This window comes from Lagenorhynchus albirostris, chromosome 19 (genome assembly GCF_949774975.1).
Source record: "Lagenorhynchus albirostris chromosome 19, mLagAlb1.1, whole genome shotgun sequence".
NCBI lineage: Eukaryota > Metazoa > Chordata > Mammalia > Artiodactyla > Delphinidae > Lagenorhynchus > Lagenorhynchus albirostris.
Genome location: NC_083113.1, coordinates 21,725,288 through 21,748,119, shown reverse-complemented (window position 1 = coordinate 21,748,119; position 22,832 = coordinate 21,725,288). Strand labels below are relative to the sequence as shown.

Here is a 22,832-nt window from a genome sequence, read left to right as displayed (position 1 = left end):
CAAGCTGCATACTGTCCAGCCCACGGGGCTCACAGCCTACCTAGGTGGGGAAGATAGTCCATGAACATGTAAACAAGCGACCTAATCAGATGACTTCAGGTTGAGAGAAGTGCTTTGCAAAATAGTAAAACGGAGTTAGGTAGATGAGGGTGATGGGGTGCAGGAAGCCTCTGAGGAGGGGACAGTTTGAGTTGGATCTAAATGCCAAAAATGCAGCCATGGGAAGATCTGGAGGCAAAAAGGAAGTGCAAAGGCCCAGAGGTGAGAACAACCTTGGGGTTTTGAGGAACAGGAAGAAGCTAGTATGAAATGAAGTGTTGAGAGGAGGCCAGAGGGAGGTTGAGACAGCCCTCGAGGAGTGGTGATGGTGAGGCTTGGACTTTCATTTCATTTCAGTGTTGCTGGCCAGGGAGCGGCAGTGGGGGGTGGTATGTTGGGCGCAGGGAGAAGGGGGACAAAACCTGCTGGTAATGTTGGAGCTGGGTAATGGGTACATGGAGTCCATTAAATTAGTCTCTTTCTTTCAATGTATGTTTGAAAGTTTTCACTAAAAAAAGTTTAAAACATAAAACAGATAAAACACTGATTTTTCATATTATGATTATCAATCTATTTCTGAGAGAGGACTATGCCAGCCAGCAGCAGGGAATCCCGCCAGAGGCAGCAGAAGGCACAATAACGCCAAAGCCCCCCTCCCCCTTTCCTGGCTCACAGGCCCCAGTCCGGCGAGTTCAAAGTCTGCTGCCTGGCGAGAACAGCCAGCGGGCAGAGCGCGTCGTCGGAAAGGGAAACCGGGGGGCTTGAGACGGGGTACCCAACCCCGGGAGAGAGCTACAAACGAGCCCCGCCCAGCCCTGGCTCGCAGCAGGGCCGCAACACAACGCACTCCAACTCTAGCCGCTCCACTTGCGCACTTTTCCCGGGAACTTGTGGTTCTGGAGTTGCAGTCCAGGCTCCGCCCCCGCCGCGCGCCAGGGCTCCAATTGGCGGAGCTGCCGCGAGGGGCGTGTCGGGGAGAGTTGGAACGCGTCGGCTTGGGCGGTTGGGGTTATCCCCAGAGGGCGAGAGGAGCGGCGCGGCCGAGTGGGGTCTGATACGCAGGCTGCTGGGCGGGGCGCGCGGGGCCCAGGCCGAGGAGGTAAGGATCCCCGGCCGGGCTGCGACGAGCAGAGCAGGCGGGCTTCCGGCCGGCCGGCCGCCTCCAAATTCCCCGGGACGCCTCGACTATATGGCCCCGGAGCTGGGGCGGGGCGGGCGCACAGCCAGGACCGTCTCGGACTCTGGCCTCGAGCAGAGGCGCGGAGCAGGGCGCTTATTACTGGCTGGTCGGGCTGGAGGCGGGGCGGGGTCTGCAGGGGCTCCAGGGATAGCGGGGTGACAACAGGTAAGGGGTCTCCGGGGTGAAAACAGGTTAGGGGTCTCCGGGGTCGAGGCAGGGCCCCCGGGGTGTGCGCGACGTGAGAGCGGAAAAAGTCAGGAGGCGCCCGTGGGCGTTGAGCCCTGGGGCAGAGGGATCTCAGCGCTCCCGCTGTTCGGAGATGGTTCAGGGTTTCCTGACTCACGCCGTCGTCGGTCCCAGTCTGCGGGGTGTGGAGAAGTGGGCTGAGATAGTTGCCCCAGCGAAGGAGGGAAGAGAGGGAGGGTGGAAGCGCCTTCCCCGTGACCTAGGTGCTCGCTGGCCTCTCTCATTTAGGAACCGCCTGGCCCCTGAAGCGTGTGAGTTTGTGACTTTTGGTGGGAGCTGTCAAAGGAAACAGGGCCGGGCTTAATCTTCCATTTCACAGAGGAAGTAACTGAGGCAGGCCCAGAGAGAGGTGGCAGTTCCTTCCCAGCCTGCAGTCACCTGGAATCTCCTTCCCTTTCTCTCTCCCTGAACACCTGAAGAGCTGTGCAGGGGGAGAGTTGTCATCAGCCCCTTTTGCAGGTGGGAAAATGGACGCTTTGAGTCACACTGAAACTGTTTTGTTTGTTTTTTATAAATTTTATTTATTTATTTATTTATGTTTGCATTGGGTCTTCATTGCTGCACGCGGGCTTTCTGTAGTTGTGGCAAGCTGGCTTCTCATTGTGGTGGCTTCTGTTGTTGCAGAGCAGGGGCTCTAGGCGCGCAGGCTTCGGTAGTTGTGGCTCGCTGGCTCTAGAGTGCAGGCTTCAGTAGTTGTGGCGCACGGGCTTAGTTGCTCCGCAGCATGTGGAATCTTCCCAGACCAGGGCTCGAACCCGTATCCCTTGCATCGGCAGGCGGATTCTTTTTTTTTTTTTTTGCGGTACGCGGGCTTCTCACTGTTGTGGCCTCTCCCGTTGCGGAGCACAGGCTCCGGACGCGCAGGCTCAGCGGCCGTGGCTCATGGGACCAGCCGCTCCGCGGCATGTGGGATGTTTCCGGACCGGGGCACGAACCCGTGTCCCCTGCATCGGCAGGCAGACTCTCAACCACTGCACCACCAGGGAAGCCAGCAGGCGGATTCTTAACCATTGCGCCACCAGGGAAGTCCCTGAATTATGCATTTGAGAGCATGTGGTGGTATAGATCAGGGGTCTGCAAACTTTTTATGTGAAGCGCCAAATAGTAAATATTTTAGGCTTTGCAAGCCAGTCCCCATCGCATGCGGCTGTTTTCCAATAAATTGTATTTAGAAAAACTGGCAGTTGTTCAGACTTGATATAGATTTGCCACTCTTGGTGTAGATCATGTGTGACACCTCGACTGTCAAGCACAGAACCCTGGCCACCCAGTGACACTTAGGGCATGGCTCACTCACTGAGAGCACCTTTGGCCCAGCTCAGGTGGTGGGATCCCTTGTGTTCAGGAAGGCCAGCCCAGGAGCCTGCCCTCCTTCCAAAACCTGCAAGAAAGAGCAGGTCTGTTTACTTCCCTGTTCCCAGACACTGGCCCTTCGAGAGTGTTCACCTTCTGTCAGCATCTGGGGTACCACATGGGGCTCAGCACAGGCTGTCCTGGGGCAGGCGGCCCCAAAAGGAGTGGGCACAGGCTCAGCTCTCTCCTCCCCTGTTCTAAGGGAGGATGGTTCACTTCCCTAGTGAGAACAATAAGAACAGGATTCCCCATCTGCTGGGAGGGGTGGGGGATGGGGAGGTGGGGATGCTGCCTCATCTACCAAGAAAATCTCCAAGGGACTTCCCTGGCGGTCCAGTGGTTAAAACTGCGCGCTTCCACTGCACGGGGTGCGGGTTCGATCCCTGGTGAGGGAAAGAAGTGAGGGGGGCGGTCAAAAAAAAAGAAAAAGAAAATCTCCAGGCCATGTTATAGCAGGTGTGAAGTTCTGGTCGTGGCAGATCTGGTAGGCAGATGTGGGGGAGCCCCCCAGGAGGATGCTGTCTGCCCGGCCCCTCACCCCAGCTGGTACTCGCTGCAGGCCCACAGAGGAGGGGGCACAAGAGGCTTCCCACTACCCCAGTCAGTGTGTGGAGTCAGCTCAGAGCCCAGACCCCTTTCATTGTCACCAGGTACTCCCCACCCTTCCTGCGCCATGTTTTGCCGCCAACAGGGCCTGGAGGGGGTCTGTAAACCTGTGACTAGGGACAGAGCAGTGTGGGGCATCCTGGGGCCTCCTACAAGGGACGGGGAGACAGCGTTGTAGGCCCTCCCCTGCCCAAAGCTCTCCCCTCCCTGGGCGCTGTTCCTCACTTCCTCCATGGTGCCCACCTGGGTAGCATCTAGTCAGAGGTGGACCTGGGCAAGTCTGCCTCCAGAGCTCACCCACTGTGGGGGGCATCTGCTCTTCTCTCCACATAAAGTCTGTCTGCTCAGTGCTGAATGTGTTAGGCCTCGGCGTGTGGCTGCAAGATTGGGTTTTCACCCAGTTCTGCCAGGTGGCTGCCAGGTGTATTGGAGGGAGCAAGTGGCATTCCGTCCTCAGATGTTCATCCTGGCATGTCCTGCAGCCTGGGCCCTGCTGCTGTGAGGTCAGGGGAGGCCCAGCCTGGTGACCCGCTGCGAGGCCAGTAGAGCCCAGAGCTCTTGACCCAGACATTGTACTGTAATTCTTTTCTTTTTGAGGACCTTAAATTTAGAAAGAGAAAGAAAAAGCTCATGTTCCCACTTCCCAGAACTGACTGGTATTGGGATTTTATCACATTTGCTGCTGCCTTCTTTTAAATGAAAGAAATAAAATTTTCTTCTGATTTTGGTTTGTATCTATCTTTTTTGAAAACCATCTTAACTGTTTTTAAGCTTACAGTTCAGTAGTGTTAAGTATATTCCTATTGTTTTGAAATATCTCCAGAATTCTCTTCATCTTACAAAACCAAAACTCTGTACCCATTAAATAACAGCTCTCCTCCACCACCACAGCCCCCGCCCGGACCCCGTTCTTCCTCCTCCTCCACCCCCAGCCCTGGTAACCACCTTGCTACTTTCTGTTTCTATGAATTTGACTACTATAGATACATCATATTAGTGGAATCATGCAGTATTTGTCTTTTTGGGACTTGCTTATTTCAGTTGGCATAATGTCTTCAGTGTCCATCCGTGTTCTAGTAAGTGACAGGATTTCTTTTTAAGGCTGAATAATATTCCATTGTATGTCTGTACCACCTTTTGTTTATCCACTCATCCATCAATGGACACTTGGGATGCTTCCACTTCTTCGCTGTTGTGAATAATGCTGCTATGAACATGGGTGTGCAAATACCACTTGGAGATCCTGCTTTCAATTCTCCTGGATAAATAAGCAGAAGTGGATTGCTGAATCATATGGCAGTTCTATTTTTAATGTTTAGAGGGACCTCCATACTGTTTTCCATAGCGGCTGCACCAGTTTACATTCCCACTAACAGTGCAGGAGGGTTCCAACTTTTCCATTTCCCTACCAACACTTATTTCCTGTTTTTTTTGATAGCAGCTATCCTTATGGGTGCGAGGTTCCATCCTACCCATTTTTATTCGCAGATATAGTTCTTGAACACTTTTTAAATGTTGCGTAATTTCTGCATACATGGTGTCATACAGACCATTCTGCAGGTTGCTTTTTCCACTCAGCATTTGGTGTCTGTTGTCGCTCCACGATGACCCACGTGAATCGGGTGGAGTCACTGTAAATGCCAACAGTAGCCCATTGTGTGAGTGCACCCAGCTCACCCTTTGTTCTGCCCTTTCCACTCTGCCAGGCATCTCCATTGTCGCTGCTGTAGGTCCCAAAGTCACTGCTCTTGGTGCCTCTCCCTCCTTTGCTACACTCTGAGCTCCTCCAGTGGAGCCCTCATTCAGCCCATCCCGGGGCCCAGCACCCAGCCCAGGCGTCCTGGGGGTGGCCTCTGGAATGTTACCAGACTGTCCACAGCAGGGATGCAGTGACTGGTCCTAGCAGGATAGCCCAGGGCTGTCACCCATAATCAGCTAGGTTTGCAACATGCAGCCGAGATCAGCAGCCTAAAAATAGTGGTTCTTACATAAGGTGGTGTGGACAGCACTTCTCAGGATGGCTTGTGGTCTGAAAGGGGCAAGGGGTGCGTGAGTCGGGGCCGAGCACCCCTGTTGTGTAATGCATCCAGCCCCTGCGCTGGCCACACTTCAGCTTCCCACAGGTAGCCTGACTTACGGAACTGCAGTGTGGTGACCCAGAAACTCTGCGTGTGTGATCAGTTTGGCCAGGGGTGTGCTGTGTGTGCCTGTACACTTGTGCGCACATGGTGGTGGCGGCAGCAGCGGCTGTGGGGTCAGCTCTCATCTGCTTCCTCTTCAGAGATAGGAGGTGCTGGCTCCTTCCTCCTGTGGTGGGCCCTAGGGAGCTTTGGTTCATTCACTAGCCACGCACGAAGCACCTACTATGTGCTTGGCACTGTTCCAGGCATTGGGGATACAGCAGTGAACAAGAAAAGGCTCCTGCTGTGATGGAGCTTAGAAGTGGGTGAGGGAAATAGAAAACACGCAAGCAAATGATGGATAGACGAGAAAATATCAGGTCCTGGTAAGTCCTGTGAAGAAAAAGCAAAACAGGGTAACATCCTACAGAAAAGGTTAGCAAACTTTTTCTGTAAAGAGTAAATTTTAGGTTCTGTAACCATGTGTTCTCTGTCACAGCTCTCAGCTCTGTTGTTGCAGCAGGAGAGCAGCACAGACAATTGTAAATGAATGATGTGGCTGTGCTCCAATAAAACCTTATACATGAACCCAGATTTGACCCTCAGGCCATGGTTTGCTGACCCTGTCCTGGGTAGGGGGAGAAGCTGCCTGAGCTGGGGTTGTCAGAGAGATGCTTTCTGAAAGGGAGGTAGCCTTGCTGTCAGTTCACTGGTGGAGTTGTGTGGTGAGAAGTGAGCAGACTGGGGCCAAGCGTGAGACAGAAAAATGATAGAGCTTGCTCATGGGTTGAATGGGGGTACAGGAAAGAGGAGATTCAAGGCGGAGTCCTAGATTTGGGGCTTCAACAACTAGGTGAATGGTGGTTTGTTTCTGGAAAAGAAGAGGAGCTGGTGGGAGGTCACGGGGGCAGCTCAGGGGAGAGCTGGGACTGCAGGCTTGCCCTGGGGTCGGCGGTGTTTGGGTGTCCTCAAAGCTGTGAGTCTGGTGGGTCAAAGGGAATGGGTATGGACAGAGCAGAGGGGGCCCAGGTGAGATCTGGGGCTACCACGTGGAGCGCTTGGCAGAGGAGGATAGAGGCCTCCTGCCCCATGGGGGAAGGCTCTGAGCAGCACCGTCTCCAGGGGTGCAAGCTCCAGGCTGCCTAGTTACTAACAGAGCCTCAGTTTCCTCCTGTCAAGGGGGGACCTACCTGCTACGGTTGGTGTGAGGACTAAATGAGATAGTCATGCTTGACATGGAAGAAGCACTCAGCAGTGGTACCTGTGATGATGATGGTGGTGACCACTGGGCTCATGGGCTGAGTGAGTGGGTTGCAGGGTCTACGATGCTTTGTCTTGGTAGATGGGGGGTGGGGTGGGGGGGTCACTGACAGGTTGGGGTTGCAGACACCCCGTTGCCTGGCACTCCCCATCCTCGTGCATGCACCTGCACCCTTCCACCTGGGGCAGGCCCAAAGTGCCGGGTAGTCAGTGCTCCTGGAAGCCTCTGAAGGGAGTTGGGGCTCAGTATCCTTGCCCCTTGGGTGGATGGTGTTGAGGCCTGTTCTACCCTGTTTTCCAAGGCTCCCCAGGGGCTCGAGCCCCCACTTCTCAGTCACACATCTTTACTGCTGCCTTCCTATCCCGGGCTGGCTTCCACACGCCCCTCACTGGGGCGGGGGGTTCCCCCTTCACCTCCCAGTAACTCCTTGTCTAAGGGTCGTTTTCTGGGGCAGCGAGTTTCCTTGGTTGAGTGGCCGTCTGGGCCTGCAGTGGGGTAATTAGTGCGTTGTCTGACGGATGGGTTGGTGAGCTGGGGGTTAGGGGGTGGTCTTGACCACCCCCGCCCCCCTCCATGTCTGAGTAAGCTGACGCGTCCTCTGCTGCTCCTCCCACAGCCGAGTGGCCGAAGATGGTGGACTACCTGGCGAACACGGAGATCAACAGCCAGCGCATCGCGGCTGTTGAGAGCTGCTTCGGGGCATCGGGGCAGCCACTGGCCCTGCCGGGCCGAGTGCTGCTGGGTGAGGGCGTCCTGACCAAGGAGTGCCGCAAGAAGGCCAAACCGCGCATCTTCTTCCTCTTCAACGACATTCTGGTGTACGGCAGCATCGTGCTCAACAAGCGCAAGTACCGCAGCCAGCATATCATTCCGCTGGAGGAGGTGACGCTGGAGCTGCTGCCCGAGACCCTGCAGGCCAAGAACCGCTGGATGATCAAGACGGCCAAGAAGTCCTTCGTGGTGTCAGCCGCCTCCGCCACCGAGCGCCAGGAGTGGATCAGCCATATCGAGGAGTGTGTGCGGCGGCAGCTGCTGGCCACGGGTCTCCAGCCCAGCACGGAGCACGCGGCGCCCTGGATCCCCGACAAAGCCACAGACATCTGCATGCGCTGCACGCAGACACGCTTCTCGGCGCTCACCCGACGCCACCACTGCCGCAAATGCGGCTTTGTGGTCTGTGCCGAGTGCTCCCGCGAGCGCTTCCTCCTGCCGCGCCTCTCGCCCAAGCCCCTGCGCGTCTGCAGCCTCTGCTTCCGCGAGCTGGCCGCCCAGAAGCGGCAGGAGGAGGCGGAGGAGCTGGGCACCGGGGCCGCCGGGCAGCCGGCCTACCTGGCCGGGGCCGTCTGCGGAGCGTCCAGTGGAGACGACGATGACTCAGACGAGGACAGGGAAGGCAGTGGGGATGGTGACTGGCCCAGCCGCGTGGAGTTCTACGCCTCGGGAGTCTCCTGGTCGTCCTTCCACAGCTGACCCCGGGTCTGCAGACATGCGGGAGGGCTTCCCTAGTCACTTCGGCATCCAAGCGGATGCCATTGACCGGGCCCCTGAGAGGGCAGAGTTCCCCAAGCTGCCCGGCACCCTGCAGGGCCCTTCGCCATGGGACCCTACCCCACGGGGTGGTGGGCACAGTGGAAGTGGCTCTTTTTCTCTGAACCCCCAGTGCCTCTTTTTGGATACTGGCGTCCTTCTAGTTCCACTTCAGGTAATTACCTTTTCATTTAGCAAACCCAAAATACTTAGGCCTCTTGGGAACAAATGTCGTTTCTCGGCCCTTTGAGCTGTTGATCCAGATGATCCCTTGAATTAGACGAACTCAGGAAGCTTTAGGGGCCAGAGAGAAGGTTGCACTGGAGTGAGGTCCCCTCCTCTCTGAGGCCTTGAATCCCCAGACCTGGCCCCGCCCCCCTGCAGGAAAGACTGTGGGTCCTGAGAGGCCTCCAGGAAACCAGTGCCTGCCCACCTGCCTTGCTGATGCCCACCTGCCTGGCTGGCTGGGCCTTGTCAAGGCAGGCATGTGGGCTCACCCAGAGCCAGGCAAGAGACTGCCATGCTGTGGGGCCCGCCAGGCCCAGGAACTGCAGCCTGAGCTCCCCGTGGTCCAGAGTGGCCTGCCAAGCCCTCTGGCCCAGTCTCACCTCCCTCCAGGTGTCTGATGCCTCGCAGTCCTGTCCTCATCCCTCCCTGTGCTGGAGAAAGCAGTGTTTTGTGCTAGGACTCTTAACTGCAAGTGACAGAAACCCTACCCAGACTGACTTAATAATAAAAAGAAAGTTTATTGACTCATGTGTTTGCAAAGTCCAGGAGTGTTCTTGCTTCAGACACACCTCTGTGATTGAGGACTGAAACCATGCTAGGTGGCAAATGTCAACAACTGTCCACCACTCTGGGCATTCCTGAGAATGCTGGCAGTTCCAGTGGGGTCAGATGTTTGCACCACACCGTGGTTGATTCCCAGGGACAGAGCCCCGTCCATCCAGGCGCTGTAACTGTAACCTAGCACCTGCAGCCCTGTTCACTTGGTGTGAGTTATCTAAACAGCCAGACAGCAAGTAAAGGAAACAAGGAGCTGCTTGTCCAGCTCTCCATGAACCTTCCAGGTTTAAAGCTCTCCCATGTGGCCTCCTGCTCTGCACCCCCCCCACCCCCCCGAGGATGGTGCAGTTGAGTGGGGAGGTCCCAAGTGCAGCAACCTGCCATGCTCAGCTAGTGTGCGTTGGGGCTGGAGCTTGAATGGCAGCCACCTGATGCTTGGCCCACACCCGGCCACAGAGTTGTGGTCCTTCAGGACAGTCTCCTGTACCAGTCTTCCCCCCCCCCGTCGCCTGGCTGGCCTTGGCCAGAGCCCACTGGGCAGAGAGGGGATCACCGTCAGAAGTGGTGACTTTGGGGCCAGGAAAGCTGCCCCCAGCCCACACTGCTCAGTGCCTGAAAGCCCACCATCAGCTCCAGTCCCTGGGTGAACAGTTGTCCTCCCGGCCCAGTTCTCAAACGTTCACTTGCAGACAGAACCCTGAGAATCTCCTTTGAATGCTAACTCTGATTCAGCAGGCCAGGTGGGCTCCAAGGGGTGGCAACACTCCAGCCTACTCTTGACAGGAGCCACCTGTGTGAGGGAGGGTGGGAGGGGCAGAGTGTGGCACCCAGGGCCTGCCTGTGGCCTAACCCTCAGGGCAGAGGGACTGGGTGGCGAGGGTCAGAGGTGCTTCCAAGAACTGACGAGTCCTTGGCCTCCCTGAACCACACAAACTGGTTCAGGCAGTTCTGCCTGGGCAGAGGGTTCAGGGCAGGCAGGTAACAGGGTGCAGGGCAACTTACTGAGGCCAGATCAGCGTGAAAGCCCGGGCCAGCCAGTCCTATCCCTTCACCCAGGGTTGGTGCCCAGGCACGGAGTGCCCAGCTCCAGCCACTGGCCTCTTGGTCACTGCCCCACTCCCCTAGAACCTCCCTTGCCTGGTAAACGGGGAGTAGAAGCACCAGGACAGTGTTCCTTTGGACAGAAGACAGCATTTCCATACCTGATTCCAGGCACCGGCAGCCTCCACAGCTACCTGCCAAAGGGGCACACGGCACAGAACCCCAGGCAGGTGAGGCCATGCCCTCCACACTCGGGCTGGACAGGTGCCGGCTCGGCCCTCAGCCTTCGACCCTCAGACCTGCTTCCTTCACAACCCTAGCCACCAGGGCTGGGACAGGGCGGCAGCTTCCCTGAGCCCTGAGGCGTTAAGGGCCTGTAAGGACTCAAGGGCTCACGTGGCCAACAACCTTTGGAGGGCTTTCATTCACGCAGACTCACTCATTGCTGTGTGCTGCATCATGGACTGGGGACACAGCCTGAGTGAGATGCCCAAGTTCTCGGCTCTCAACGAATGAATATACAGCCTGGCACAAGAGGCACAGAAGTGGGTGGCATCGGGCCTGGCGTGGGCTGTGATGGGGGCATGGACTCGGGCATGGCGGGGTGCGGGAGGAGGGCAGCATTCCTTGAATAGTGAGAATGAGTGAGTGAGGCCAGTTGGGGAGATGGCGTTCCAGACTCCAGATGGGGGAACAGCAAGTGCAAAGGCCCCAAGGAGGGGAGGAGCCCATGTGTTCTGGAGCAGCTTGGCTGGACTGAGGCCAGAGAGGTGGTGGGGGCAGGTGGGATGCACCGGGAGCCACTGGAGCCTTTAGCAGGCTTTCAGGAGCTTGCCCCGGCGGCTGTGTGCAGCTGGCTGAGGCGGGAGGATGGCCGTGAAGCCTCCTGCTCCCCCTGGGATCCCCAAGGGGTGGCCTAGGCTTTACTAAGGCCACATCTGCCTGCCACGGTAGATGGCAGAAGGCAAGCCTTGGCTGCCCTCAGCTTATCCCAAAGGGCTGGCCCCTGCCCTGTTCTGCAGGACGCTCTGATGACAGCAGATGGTGCCCTCTGAAGCGCCCCGGGCGGAATGTTGCCCTGGGCCAGCGTGTGAGGTGGAGCAGTGATCAGGCCCCTGACTGCTGAAGCACAGAGGGGAATGTGTCGGAGGAGTCAGGACCTCCTGAAAGGGAAGATGTGGGCCCAGGAAGGGAAGGCGCTGCCTCGGGAGACCCCATCTCTACTCCTTACGGGTCTGTTTCCCTTCAGAGACAACCTAGTCAGCCTGGCTTGGGCCGAGAGTCAGGCCAGGTCCTGACTCCACCCCCCTCACGCACAACCCCCCACCCTACTTGCCCACTCCCCCCACCGGCTGTTCCTAGCAGTAGCCTGCTGCCCAGCCAGGCCACACGGGTCTGTGCTTTCCTCCCCCACCTACCCAGTGGCACATGTTGTCCAAGACTCTGGAGTTGCCCTCAGGGCCACGTGGCTGGCCCTTGCCCTTGGCCACCATGCTGTCCCACACGTGGAGGAGGTCAGGAGTTCTCAGGCTGAATCAATGCCTGGCTGTTTGTGGATGTTCCCTTTCCCCCAGGACGATGCTTAAGGTCTGGCAGAAGGGCTGTCTGCTGGACCTGCGTCTAGGTCCTCTCAGTCCCTCCTGGGGCTTCACTTGCAAGGCCTGGTAAGGGCACAAGAATCAACTGTCCTGCCAGCCAAGTACTCCTGTTCATCACCCAGGAATCTTTCCCCTCAGCTGGGCATGGACTCCGCGTACCTGCCAGAGGCTAAGCCTGCTAACAGGCTTTGGACGCTGGGAGGGGCCTGCCTTGCCCCTCCTTCTCAGAGCGGCAGATGGACGAGGGTCTGAGGATCAGGCCCAGGCGTTTGAGGGGCACTGTGGAGCCCCTACCACCTTAGCACTGCCTGAGGCACCCTTGCTGGAATCAGCCCAGACGGAAGTCTGAAGTTGCTGGAGGTGGAAAGCCAACTCACAACGGCGACCTCAGGGCATTTGGGGACTGACTGACAGGCAAGCCTCCCTTTAGAGTTTAGCCAACTCCTAGGCAGGGGTGCTATGTTCCTACAGGACTCAGCTATTAGGGAAGGCCTCCTCAGGCCTCTCCCACCAGTTTTGTCTGTTGGGATTTTTAGATGCTGAGTTTTCTTAAATAGGGCCCACTGCATGTGTGCTGATAACATTTGGGTGCTTTCTGCCACAGGCAGGCAAAGGATTCACAGGACCCAGGGAATCTTATCCCTCCTGGATGATGATGATGGCGGGTAGTGGTGCTGATAGGGTCTGTGGCTGCCACTTACTGAGACCCATCTGTGCACTGGTCCCACAGAGGCAGACCCAGGTCACACAGGCCATCCTAAGGCCCTCAGGACAGCTGTTTGATCAGGGAGGGCTTCCTGGAGGAGGTGGTGTTTGGTTGAGCCTCAGAGGAGGGCAGGACTTTATCATAGAGGGTGGTAGTCTCCATGAGGCCTGGGAGTCTGGGTCTTTTTGTTAACCATCCCCTCCTGTCCCTGGCATTAATTTGTTGACTGAATAAATGAATCAAGTAAGAAATAGGCTGGGGGCACTGGGGCAGAGGGGATGACAAGGAAACGGAAATTGGGCTTCATTCCTGGGGCCCCCAGTCAAGGCACTGGATGAGAACCCTGGCCTCTTTCTGGAGGGTTGGAGACCAGCCCCTCCCCCAAGACACTGATTGTTGCCTTCTCAGGCAGGGCAGGAAGTGCCCATCCACCCCCACCCACCCAGGCAGAGCTTTCTGGAAAGGTGTCATCACACCTGTTTGCAGGGATACAGTGGCTCCCTTGGGGATGGCATCCAGGTTGGCATCAGAGGATTTCTGGTGGCCTGGCCTCTCTCCTGCCCCAGCCTGTTCTCTGGGACACGGCCACAAAGAGGCTGCAGGGCGGGTCAGGGCCACTCTCGGGCTCAGCCACTGGGCAGGGTGGGAGTGGGTGCAAGGCTGACCCAGTTCTCAGCCAGGACCCAGGGTCTCTCAGGCCATGCTTGCAAAGCAAAGCAGCCGCTTCCTCTGCCCTGGGCCTGCAGGAAGTGGCCTTCCTGAGGGCTGTGGGCAGGGGAGGGGCCGCCTCTGTGTCTGGGGCTTTTCGCACCTGGCTGGCAGGCTCTGGGCTGCCTGAAGCCTCCCTCCTCAGTGCTCACCGCCTGGCCTTTGCCTCTTTCTGTGCCCAGGCCTGCAGCTGTGACAGGGATCCTGCCCTCCACCTAGGCGCCCTGCTTCAGCCCTGAGCAGACTCAGTGGGACCTGTGCTCAGAGGGCAGAATGTGGGGTGGGGGTCAGAGGTGGGGGAGGGGGTCTGCCTCACTAAGACCAACCAACCCAGGCTCTGGGCTTCTTTGGGCTACTTGCTATCGCTGTGCTCGCCATTCCACCTCTGCCCATGAACTTAGCCCTCCTGTGAAGCTGCCACCTCCACTCTGCTGCCTTCCTAGGATGCCCCAGGTCAGCATGGCTGTCCCATTTATGCTCCCAGAGCACCTGCAGCCCTGCTCCAGCTTCCCCACCCTGTCCTCCCAGAGGTGCCTGAGTGGGCCTGTGCCCATCAAAGCTGGCCCTCAAGTCTGAGCCGCTCAAGGGCAGGGGGCAGCTCAGTCGTCATTCATCTGCGGCCCCCACAGCTCCCAGCACAGGCCCAGTGCCCCTGGCCATTCCACAGATGCTTCTCTTCTAGGGGGAGGTAGCCTTGTGACTTCCCCTAGCTCCCCGGGGCCATTGGCAAGATGCTGGGTTCACAAGGACAACCCCTGCGGCCACAACTGCCCCCATCGGCTTGGCCTAACCTGCTTGTCTGGCCTGCATTGGCGCATGCACTCGGGCCTTCTAGCCAGACACTGGGGTGTCTTCTGGCCCTTCCCTTGCCCGTCCCCCACCCTTTTGCCCTTCCAGGCCACCCAGGTCCGAACTGAGGGAGTCTGTGGTGCACTGAAGCACCGAAGGAGCTTCCTTAGGGCCTTGGAGGGAGCAGTTCACATAAGTCCATGGAGCTGGACGTGGACCAGGCAGGGCGCCCCCGTCCCCAACACAGACACCTCCAGCCCCTCTCGGCCTGCCTCCTCATTTCCCCTCCTGGACTCCCCATCTCAAAGCCTCAGACTGGCTTTGGATGAGTCTACAAGGGAGGAACAGACAGTGAGGACGCAGGAAGGAGAGGAGAGTGAAGCCCACGGGAGGCTCTTGGGGCTCTTCCCCGCCCCCTTCACAGGCCCCCAGGGCAGGCGTGTCCCCGACACACGAGTCAGGGTCAGTGCCGCACGAGAAGCAGTGGCCAGATCCCATCTCCTGCTGGCTGCTCTCCACACCACAGAGCCCAGCTCTGACCGGAATGTTCCAACACTAAAGACAGAAAGGCAGGCAGGCAGGCGGGGGTGGGGGGGGGACAGAGGGAGGGCAGGCTGAGCCAGACGTTTCTGGGCAAAAACAAGAGGAAATTTCAGTCCTTGGAACGTCAGCTTAGGGATCCTGCCAGAAATTCTGACCCCAAAGAACAGGCTTTCCAGAGACCGGTTCCTGCCCACCGTGGCTCCCAAGCAGGGAGGGGTGGGAGTGGGGGCCTGGGGCCAGCCATCCTTGCCACCCATTCTTTCTCAGTACAGAGGGTCCTCTGGCTGCCCACAGCAATGCCCAGGGCTGAGGAAATCAGGGTCCCAGGATTCTGGCGCGCACACACACACACACACACAAACTTTAAGTCGTTTGTAAATTACCAACATTCTAAAATGCCAAAATGCCTTCCTTTGTATCTCAACCAAGGCTCCTGGGGTCCCCACCGCCCCCCCCTCAGGAAGTGGAAGAACCCGTAAGGCTTGGTCTAAGACCAGCCACTAACTGACAATTTCTTTCCCCAACACCTGAGCTGGAGTAGAAGTCAGAGTTAAAGCAAAGGCAATCAGTGAGAGGGAGGGGGCCTGGGGGGCCACAGCGGAGGCAGGGCTCACGGGCGCCCAGCACTTAGTGGGGCTGGTGTGCAGATCATCACCCCAGGACAGGGCCAGGATCCCCGTGCTCTTTCTGTTCTGCACTCATGCTGTGTCCTCACCTGGAAACAGCAGTTTGCTTACTGCTCCCTACCCCCTGCTGCTGGAGCGAGTTCACGGGGTGGTGGGCACCCGTGGCTCACCTGAGTGCATGTTCCTCCCTCGGGGGGTCACACTCTGGTATTCCCTGGTGTGAAATAATACAAAAAATATATATTCGTCTCTGCCCCCAGTTCCTGGCACAGAGCTCCTAAAACCTTTGTAATTTCCCAAATGATAAGAGCACAGGGACATTTCTGACACAGAGCTCCTAAATCCCCTGGAACTTCCTGGGTGACAGCAGTGTCTCTTTTTCTAATGAAGCAACACTTAGTGGGCAGTAGAAAGACTGAGCCACGATTAGAAGCTCGGAACTTGTAGTCGCCCCCACCTCCACCATCCACGCAGACGGGGAGAGATTGAGTTAATGATCAATCATGATGGAAGCTCCGTAAAAATCCCACAAGCGTAGCGTTGGGAGAGCTTCTAGGCTGCTCAGCTCGTGGAGGCGCTGGGAGGGTGGTGCGCCCGGAGTGGGCACCCAAGCTCCACATCCCTTCCCACTCATCTCTTCATCTGGCTGTTCATCTGTATTCCTTATTATATCCTTTATAACAAACAAGTAAACAAGTATTGCCCTGAGTTCTGTGGGCTGTTCTAGCAAATGATCAAACCCAAGGAGGGGCGGGGTCACAGGAACCCTGATTTATAGCCAGTTTGTCAGAAGTACAGGTGACCACCTAGGACTTGGGATTGGCATCTGAACTGGGGGCAGTCTTATGGGACTAAGCCCTCAACACCAGTTAGTGCCAGAATGGAATTGAATTATAGGACATCCAGTCGGTGTCACAGAGAATTGCTTGGTGCAGGGAGGGGCGGGTGGGGTGAACCCCCGCACATCTGGTGTCAGAAGTGCTGCGAGTGTGGTACTAACATGAGAGAAAATGAGATCACGGAGTGTTTTTCCCATGCCCCTGGGGAAGCCCTCTTCCTTACCTTTAGCCACATGTTTTGCTGCAGCTGACTCACCTACACCCTGGCTCTAGAAATGGGCACAGGACATGAGTCTGGACAACCAGTGCAACCATGGGACTAAGTGAGGAGACCTACTGAGAGCTGCAAGGGTCCTCCACCTGCGCAGAGAGAGGAGTGGTCCTGAGTCATGTGACGGGGGTCTCAGACCAGCTCTCAGGGCAAAGGACCAAGGAGTCTAGGGAAAGGGACCAGGTGAGGGTCTTGGGGCCCAGATTCACACCCAGAATGAGGCTGTTGCCAAGACACTGTGCAGATTTCAATTCAGTTAGGGAGAAATCCACCCAATGATGAACAGCTCCAAGATATGTAAACAGAACATTCACAGTGATTGTTTCCTTTATTCAAGTCAAAAACAATGCGACATCTCACTCAGGCAGTCTGTCTCACAAGCTGATTATCACATGAGTGGAGGAACAAACATAATTCAGATGAAAATCTGATTGGGGGAAACAAAGCCTGCCCAGCCCTCCTCAAGTTAGGAGAGCACTGATGCGGAGAGACCAAGTTCTTCAAGGATATACTTTGTGAAAGAACCCGTGTCCTCCAGGATTAGGTCCTAGGTAATTCGGCACATCGACCTCCTCTCCAAAGGTCAAGTAGTGAGCAGGTAGGAAAATCAACAGGTCTTCAGAGCATTACAAGGATGAAATTAGCACAGGGTCGGATATAAGACAGAGCAGTCATCTGTCTGGGTTACCACTCTGGGACTTTTGTTTTCTTTCTTCCTTCCTTCCTTTCTTTCTCTTCCTTCCTTCCTTCCTTTTTTTCTTTCTTTCCTTCCTTCCTTTCTTTCTTTCTTCCTTCCTTCCTTTCTTTCTTTTCCTTTCCTTTCCTTCTCTCCTTCTTTCTTTCTCTATTTCTTTCTTTCTTTTTTTTCCTTCCTTCCTTCTTTCTTTTCTTTCTTTCTTCCTTCCTTCCTTCCTTCCTTTCTTTCTTTCTATCAAGGTCTAACCTTCATTCAGAAAAGTGCACAAACTTCAAGCGTGCAGCTCAGTGAGACTTTGCACACTCTCACACACACCTATAAGCACCACCCAGATCAAGATATAGAGCATCTCCAGCACCCAGAAGGCTCCCTCAGTCCCTCCCAAGCAGTACCTGCCTCCAAAGGTAACTGATGTTCTGCTTTCTATCACCACAGATTTTTTCCTATTTTTTTAAACTTCATATTGATGAAATAAAATTCATACTTTATGGCAAGACAAGAAAAATTTTAATGTAAAATTTTTCTCTGCCCATTTGGACCTCCTCCCTTTAGTGTGCGCTGTGCATCTGCATTAACCAGACCTCCTTAGGAGATAACATTCCTCCTTAATCTCATCAAGGGTCACAACTCTTTAGGCGATAACCTTCTTTCTTAATCTTGCAAGGGGCCATGATGACCCATGACCCACTACTCGCTTTGTACTCAGAGATCTGGATTGTGTAAACTGTCAACAATATGTCATTTAATACACAGCCCTTTGTCTCAAAAACTTCTGTAACTGTGCTTTGATCTCTAACAAGTGGAACAGTTCTTGGAGCTTTCTGAGAGGCTTTTCCTGGGTTATAATCCTCAGTCTGGTTCGAATGAAATTTTCTATTTCTTTCTTAGATCGACTGATTAACTTTTCTTCGACAACATGAATAGAATCACACTGTATGTATCTTTTTGTTCAGGTTTCTTTGCTCAGCATTGTGTCTGTGAGATTCCTCTCTGTCATTGTGGGTGATGTGGTTGTTGTTTTTCATCATAGTAGAGTATTCTACTCTGGGAACCCTCCACAATTGTTTATTCATTCTGTTGCCAGGCATTTGGGTTGTTTGCAGTTGGCGTTATCAACGAATGAGCGTTCACGACCAATCTTATAGATGTCTGTTGGTGGACGTAAGCCCTCATTTCTCTTAGGCACATAACTAGGAGTGAAGTTGCTGGGCCATAGGAGAGATGTATACATGGCTTTAGCAGATGCTACCCAGCATTTCTCAGCAGGAGGCAAACCAATTGGCACCCCACCGGCAGCAGATGAGGGTTCCAGTCGTTCCACATTCTCACCAGCAGTTGGTGTTGTCTGTCTTTCCACTGCTGTCATTCTGGAAGGTTACTTGGAACGTAGGCCTCAGACACTGCGCTGACGTTGGAGCCAGCCTCACCAGGCACACGGGAGGCTGCCTTTTCTCTCGCACTTGGGTGGAGTGGATATGTGAGATGGAGATGGTGTGGGAATTAGGCCTGGCCTGCGAGAAGCAGTCAGCCTGCGTATGGGATGCAAAATGAAATGGGAGAAAACCTGCCTGCTAGCTTTTAAATTTTTGTTTATTCATTCAACAAGTATTGATTGAGTACCTACAAGCACTGGGAATATAGCTGTGACCAAATCAGGCAAAAATCCCTCCCCTCCTGGAGCTCACACTATAGTGAAGAGAGACAGGCAAATACAATTTTTTAAGGTATGTTATACTCTATCTCTGGTGTCTTCTCCAGCACTAGGGTGATTTCCAACCAAAAGGGGCCACACTATTTGGAGATGCTCATGCCTGTCCCCTGTCAGTTCAGCTCTGCTGATGTGCTTTTACTTTTGTTTTCTGAAAAGATTATCTCAACACTCTTCTTGATATAGATGGTCTCTATATCATCTGGGAAAAAAAGTCTGTAATGGAGTAAATGTGTAGGCATTGAGTGCTGTAGATGATAACAATGCAGGGTAGGGGACAGTGAGGGCTGGGCAGCCACAGTTTCAGATCCAGTGGCCAGGCAGGGCTTCACTGAAAAGGTGGATTTAAGTTAAGACCTGAAGGAAACGAGGCAGATATTCGGGAGAGGGAAGAAACAAGTGCAAATGCCTTGGGGTGGGAAGGTCGCTGCCCTGGTCCAGGAGCATGGAGGAGGCCAGTGTGGCTGGGGCAGAGCCAGTGGCCCGAGATGAAGAGATGAAGGAGATGAGGGGTAATGGGGAGGGAGGTGAAGTAGGGGCCTGGAGGCACTGTAAGGGCTCTGGTTTTTCTCTGGAGTCAGACAATGGGAGTCATGGGAAGGCTTTCAGCTGAGAGGTGGCACAAGCTGACTCATCTTTTAGCAGGATCACGGGCTGCCATGAGCTTGACTAAGAGGGCCAGGAGGGCAGCTGGGAGATCACCGAGGAGGGAGAGATGATGGTGGCATGGACCAGGGCCCAAGTGGATGTGCTGAGAAGAGATTAAATTACGGATATACTTGAAGGAAGAACCAATAGAATTTGCTAATGGGATGGATATAGAATGTAGAGAAAGAAAGACGTCAAAGCAACTGGAGGCATAAAGCCCCTTGTATCTGAGATCCAGAAATCTGAAGGAGGAGCTGCTTTGCTGTTGTTGATTGTTTGTTGTGCGTGTTTTGAGGAGTGGGGAGTATGGTATCAGGAACTCAGTTTTGGAATGTAAAGTTGGGAAGATTGAGCGAGCAGTTGTATTTAAGGGACTGGAGTTCAGGAAGAAAGTCTGAGCTGACAAACACACTTGGGAATCTTCAGTGAGTGAGCAGGCTGTGCACAGGATGAGAGCCCCAGGGGGGTGCTGTAGATAGAAGAGAGAAGGGGGGCTTCCCTGGTGGCGCAGTGGTTGAGAGTCCGCCTGCCGATGCAGGGGACACGGATTCATGCCCCGGTCCGGGAAGATCCCACATGCCGCTGAGCGGCTGGGTCCATGAGCCATGGCCGCTGAGCCTGCGCGTCCAGAGCCTGTGCTCTGCAATGGGAGAGGCCACAACAGTGAGAGGCCCACGTACTGAAAAAAAAAAAAAAAAAAAAGAGAAGGGGTGAGCCCAGACGTGGCAGCAATGTAAGTGTCCATCGATGGATGAATGGATAAAGCTGTGGTGTACATATACAATGAAATACTACTCAGCCACGAGAAACAGTGAAATCTTGCCATTTGCAACAACATAGATGGACCATGAGGATAATATAAGTGAAAAAAGTTGGAAGGTGAAAGAAAAAAAATCATATGGTATGATCTCACTTGTATATGGAATCTAAAAACAAAACCCAAAAAACCCCACAAGACCCCCAAAACAAATGAACAAACAAAAAAACAAAACAAACTCATAGACACAGAGAACAGACTGGTGATTACCAGAGGGGAAGGGAGTTGGGAGGATGGGCAAAATGGGTGAAGGGGGTCAAATGTAAGGTGATGGATGGTAACTAGACTTTGTAATGAACACAGATGTTGAATTATAATGTTGTATACCTGAAACTTATACAATGTTATGTACCAATTTTACCTCAATAAAAAGAGAGAGGGAGGGAGAGAGAGAGGAGGGGTCAAGCAACGAACCTTGGACATTTCAGTGTTTACAAGTCAGGACTGGAGGTGGAAGCAGCAAAGATCAAGAAAGAGCAGCCGGGGAGGCCAGAGGAAACCAGGAGAGCACAGGGTCGGGGAGGCCAAGTGGAGAGGCGTGGTCAACTGGGCCAAATGCTGCCCACGGGTCGGGTAACATGAGGACTGAGAATGACCACTGGGTTTAGTAACGTGGAGGACAGTGACCTTGACAGGAGATCATTTAGTGGGGTAGTAGGAGCAGATGCCTGCCAGAAGGGGAAGAGACAAACTGGTGACAGTGAGTGTGGAAAACTCCTGTGAGGAATTCCACTGCAAAGAGAAAGAGAGAAATGGGGTGGTGGCTAGAGGGGGCAGCAGTGCCAAAGAGAGTTTTTTTAAACAGCTTTAATGAGATATAATTCACATTGCATAAAATCCACCCTCCCTCTTTAAAGTATACTGTTCAGTAGTTTTTAGTATATTCACCAGATTGTGCAACCGTCTCTGTTATCTAGTGTCAGAACATTTTGTCACCCCGAAGAGAAGCCCCATGTCCATGAGCAGCCATTCCTCCTGTCCCCAAGCCCCTGGCAGTCACTGATCTGCTTTCTGTCTCTAGGATTTGCCTATTCTGGACATTTCATATAAATGGAATCATAGAATGTGTGGTATTTTGTGACTGGCTCTTTCTCTTAGCATATTTTCAAAGTTCATCCATGTGGTAGCATATATCAGTATACACATAATATAATTCTTTATTCCAGAATAATATTCCATCGTATGTTATATACAATGTATATGCCACGTTTTGTTCATCCATTCACCAAGTGATGAACATTTGGGTTGTTAACACTTTATGGCTACTGTAAAAAATGCTGCTAATAAACATTCGTATACAAGTTTTTGTGTGGCCATATGTTTTCAGTTTCTCTTGGGTATATACCTAGGAGTGGAATTGCTGGATCATATGGTAATTCTGTTTAATATTTTGAGGAACTGTCGAACTGTTTTCCAAAGTGACTGCACCATTTCACGTTCCCAACAGCAACATATAAATGTTCCAATTTCTTCCCAATCTCATCAACATTTGTTACTGTCTTTTTTATTTTTGCCATCTGAATAGGGGAGAAGTGGTATCTCATTGGGGTTTTGATGACTAATGATGTTGAGCATCTTCTCACATGCTTATTGGCCATGAATATATTCTTTGGAGAAATATCTGTTCAAATCCTTTACCCATTTTTAAATTGGGTTATTTGTCTTTTTATTGTTGAGTTGTGAGAGTTCTTTATATATTCTAGATAGTAGTCCCTTATCAGATACATGATTTGCAATTATTTTCTCCCATTCTGTGGCTTGTTTTTTCACTTTCTTGATGGTGTCCTTTGAACACGAAAGTTTTTAATCTTAATGAAGTCCTATTTATCTATGTTTTCTTTTGTCACTTATGATTTTGTGTCTTATCTAAGAATCCATTGCCTGATCCAAGGTCATAAAGAGTTATTCCTATGTTTTCATCTTAGAGTTTCATAGTTTTAGCGCCTACATTTAGGTGTATGATCCATTTTGAGTTAAAACGTTTTATATGTTATAAGGTAGGGGGTCATCCAACTTCATTTTTTTTACGTGTTGTTCCAGAACCATTTGTTGAAAGGACAATTCTTCCCCACTGAATTTTCCTGGTACCCTTGCTGAAATTTTTGTTTTTTTAATATGGGAGAAATCATGCACATGTGCACGCTGATGGGACAGGTCTGTGCAGCGGGGGACGTGGCGATGAGGGGGAAGGAGGAAAATGACTGGAGCAGTGTCCTCAGGAGGGAGGGGGTGGGATCTGGTGTCCAGTGGAGGGGCTGGCCTGAGTCAAGAACAAGGGCGGTTCATAATACCAGGAGGAAAGATGGGCACAGATATAGGGAGTGAACATTCTCTTCTAGTTAATTCCTTTTCTCAGGGAACGAAGGTCATGACCTGAGGGAAGACAGAGGAGGAAGGGTTGGGAGCTGAGGAGAGGAGAGGCAGTGGGAGAGGAAGTGAACTAGGAACACACAGCGGTGCTGAGTGAGACCAGTCATTGTGGACAGGTGTTTTCTTTAGCCACACTCAGCTTGGCAGGTGCAGGCAGAAAGGGGGTAGAGATTAAGGGGTGCCATCCTCCAAGGCCTCTGAGGGCCACCTGTGCCTGGACAGAAGGACAAGGCTGGTTCTTAGTGCTGAGGATGTTCATCCAGGAGGGTCTTCACCCACGCACCAGGTCAAGTTGTCATCTTAAGGCAGAGAGAAAATGCTGTTGCCCCTAAATCAGGTTAGAGAACAGGGAT

The 22,832-nt window shown here is 53.6% G+C and overlaps 1 protein-coding gene across 5 annotated transcripts in view; it reads left to right on the top strand.

The window, feature by feature from the left end:
- The first annotated feature begins 793 nt into the window (after positions 1 to 793).
- PLEKHF1 (pleckstrin homology and FYVE domain containing 1) overlaps positions 794 to 22,832 on the top strand; it is a 34,293-nt gene continuing 12,254 nt past the window's right edge. For 2 of the 5 annotated variants that reach the window (XR_009537029.1, XR_009537030.1), the window contains exon 1: positions 794 to 1,138. Coding sequence is in view for 3 of the 5 variants with exons in the window: in XM_060130573.1 (XP_059986556.1) it covers positions 7,436 to 8,275 (840 nt within the window). In the remaining 2 variants the exon portion in view is untranslated. Of the gene's footprint in view, positions 1,139 to 1,237; positions 1,385 to 1,693; positions 1,925 to 7,421; positions 9,089 to 22,832 lie in introns of those variants that run through there. The other 3 variants (XM_060130574.1, XM_060130573.1, XM_060130575.1) reach the window with 3 other exon arrangements.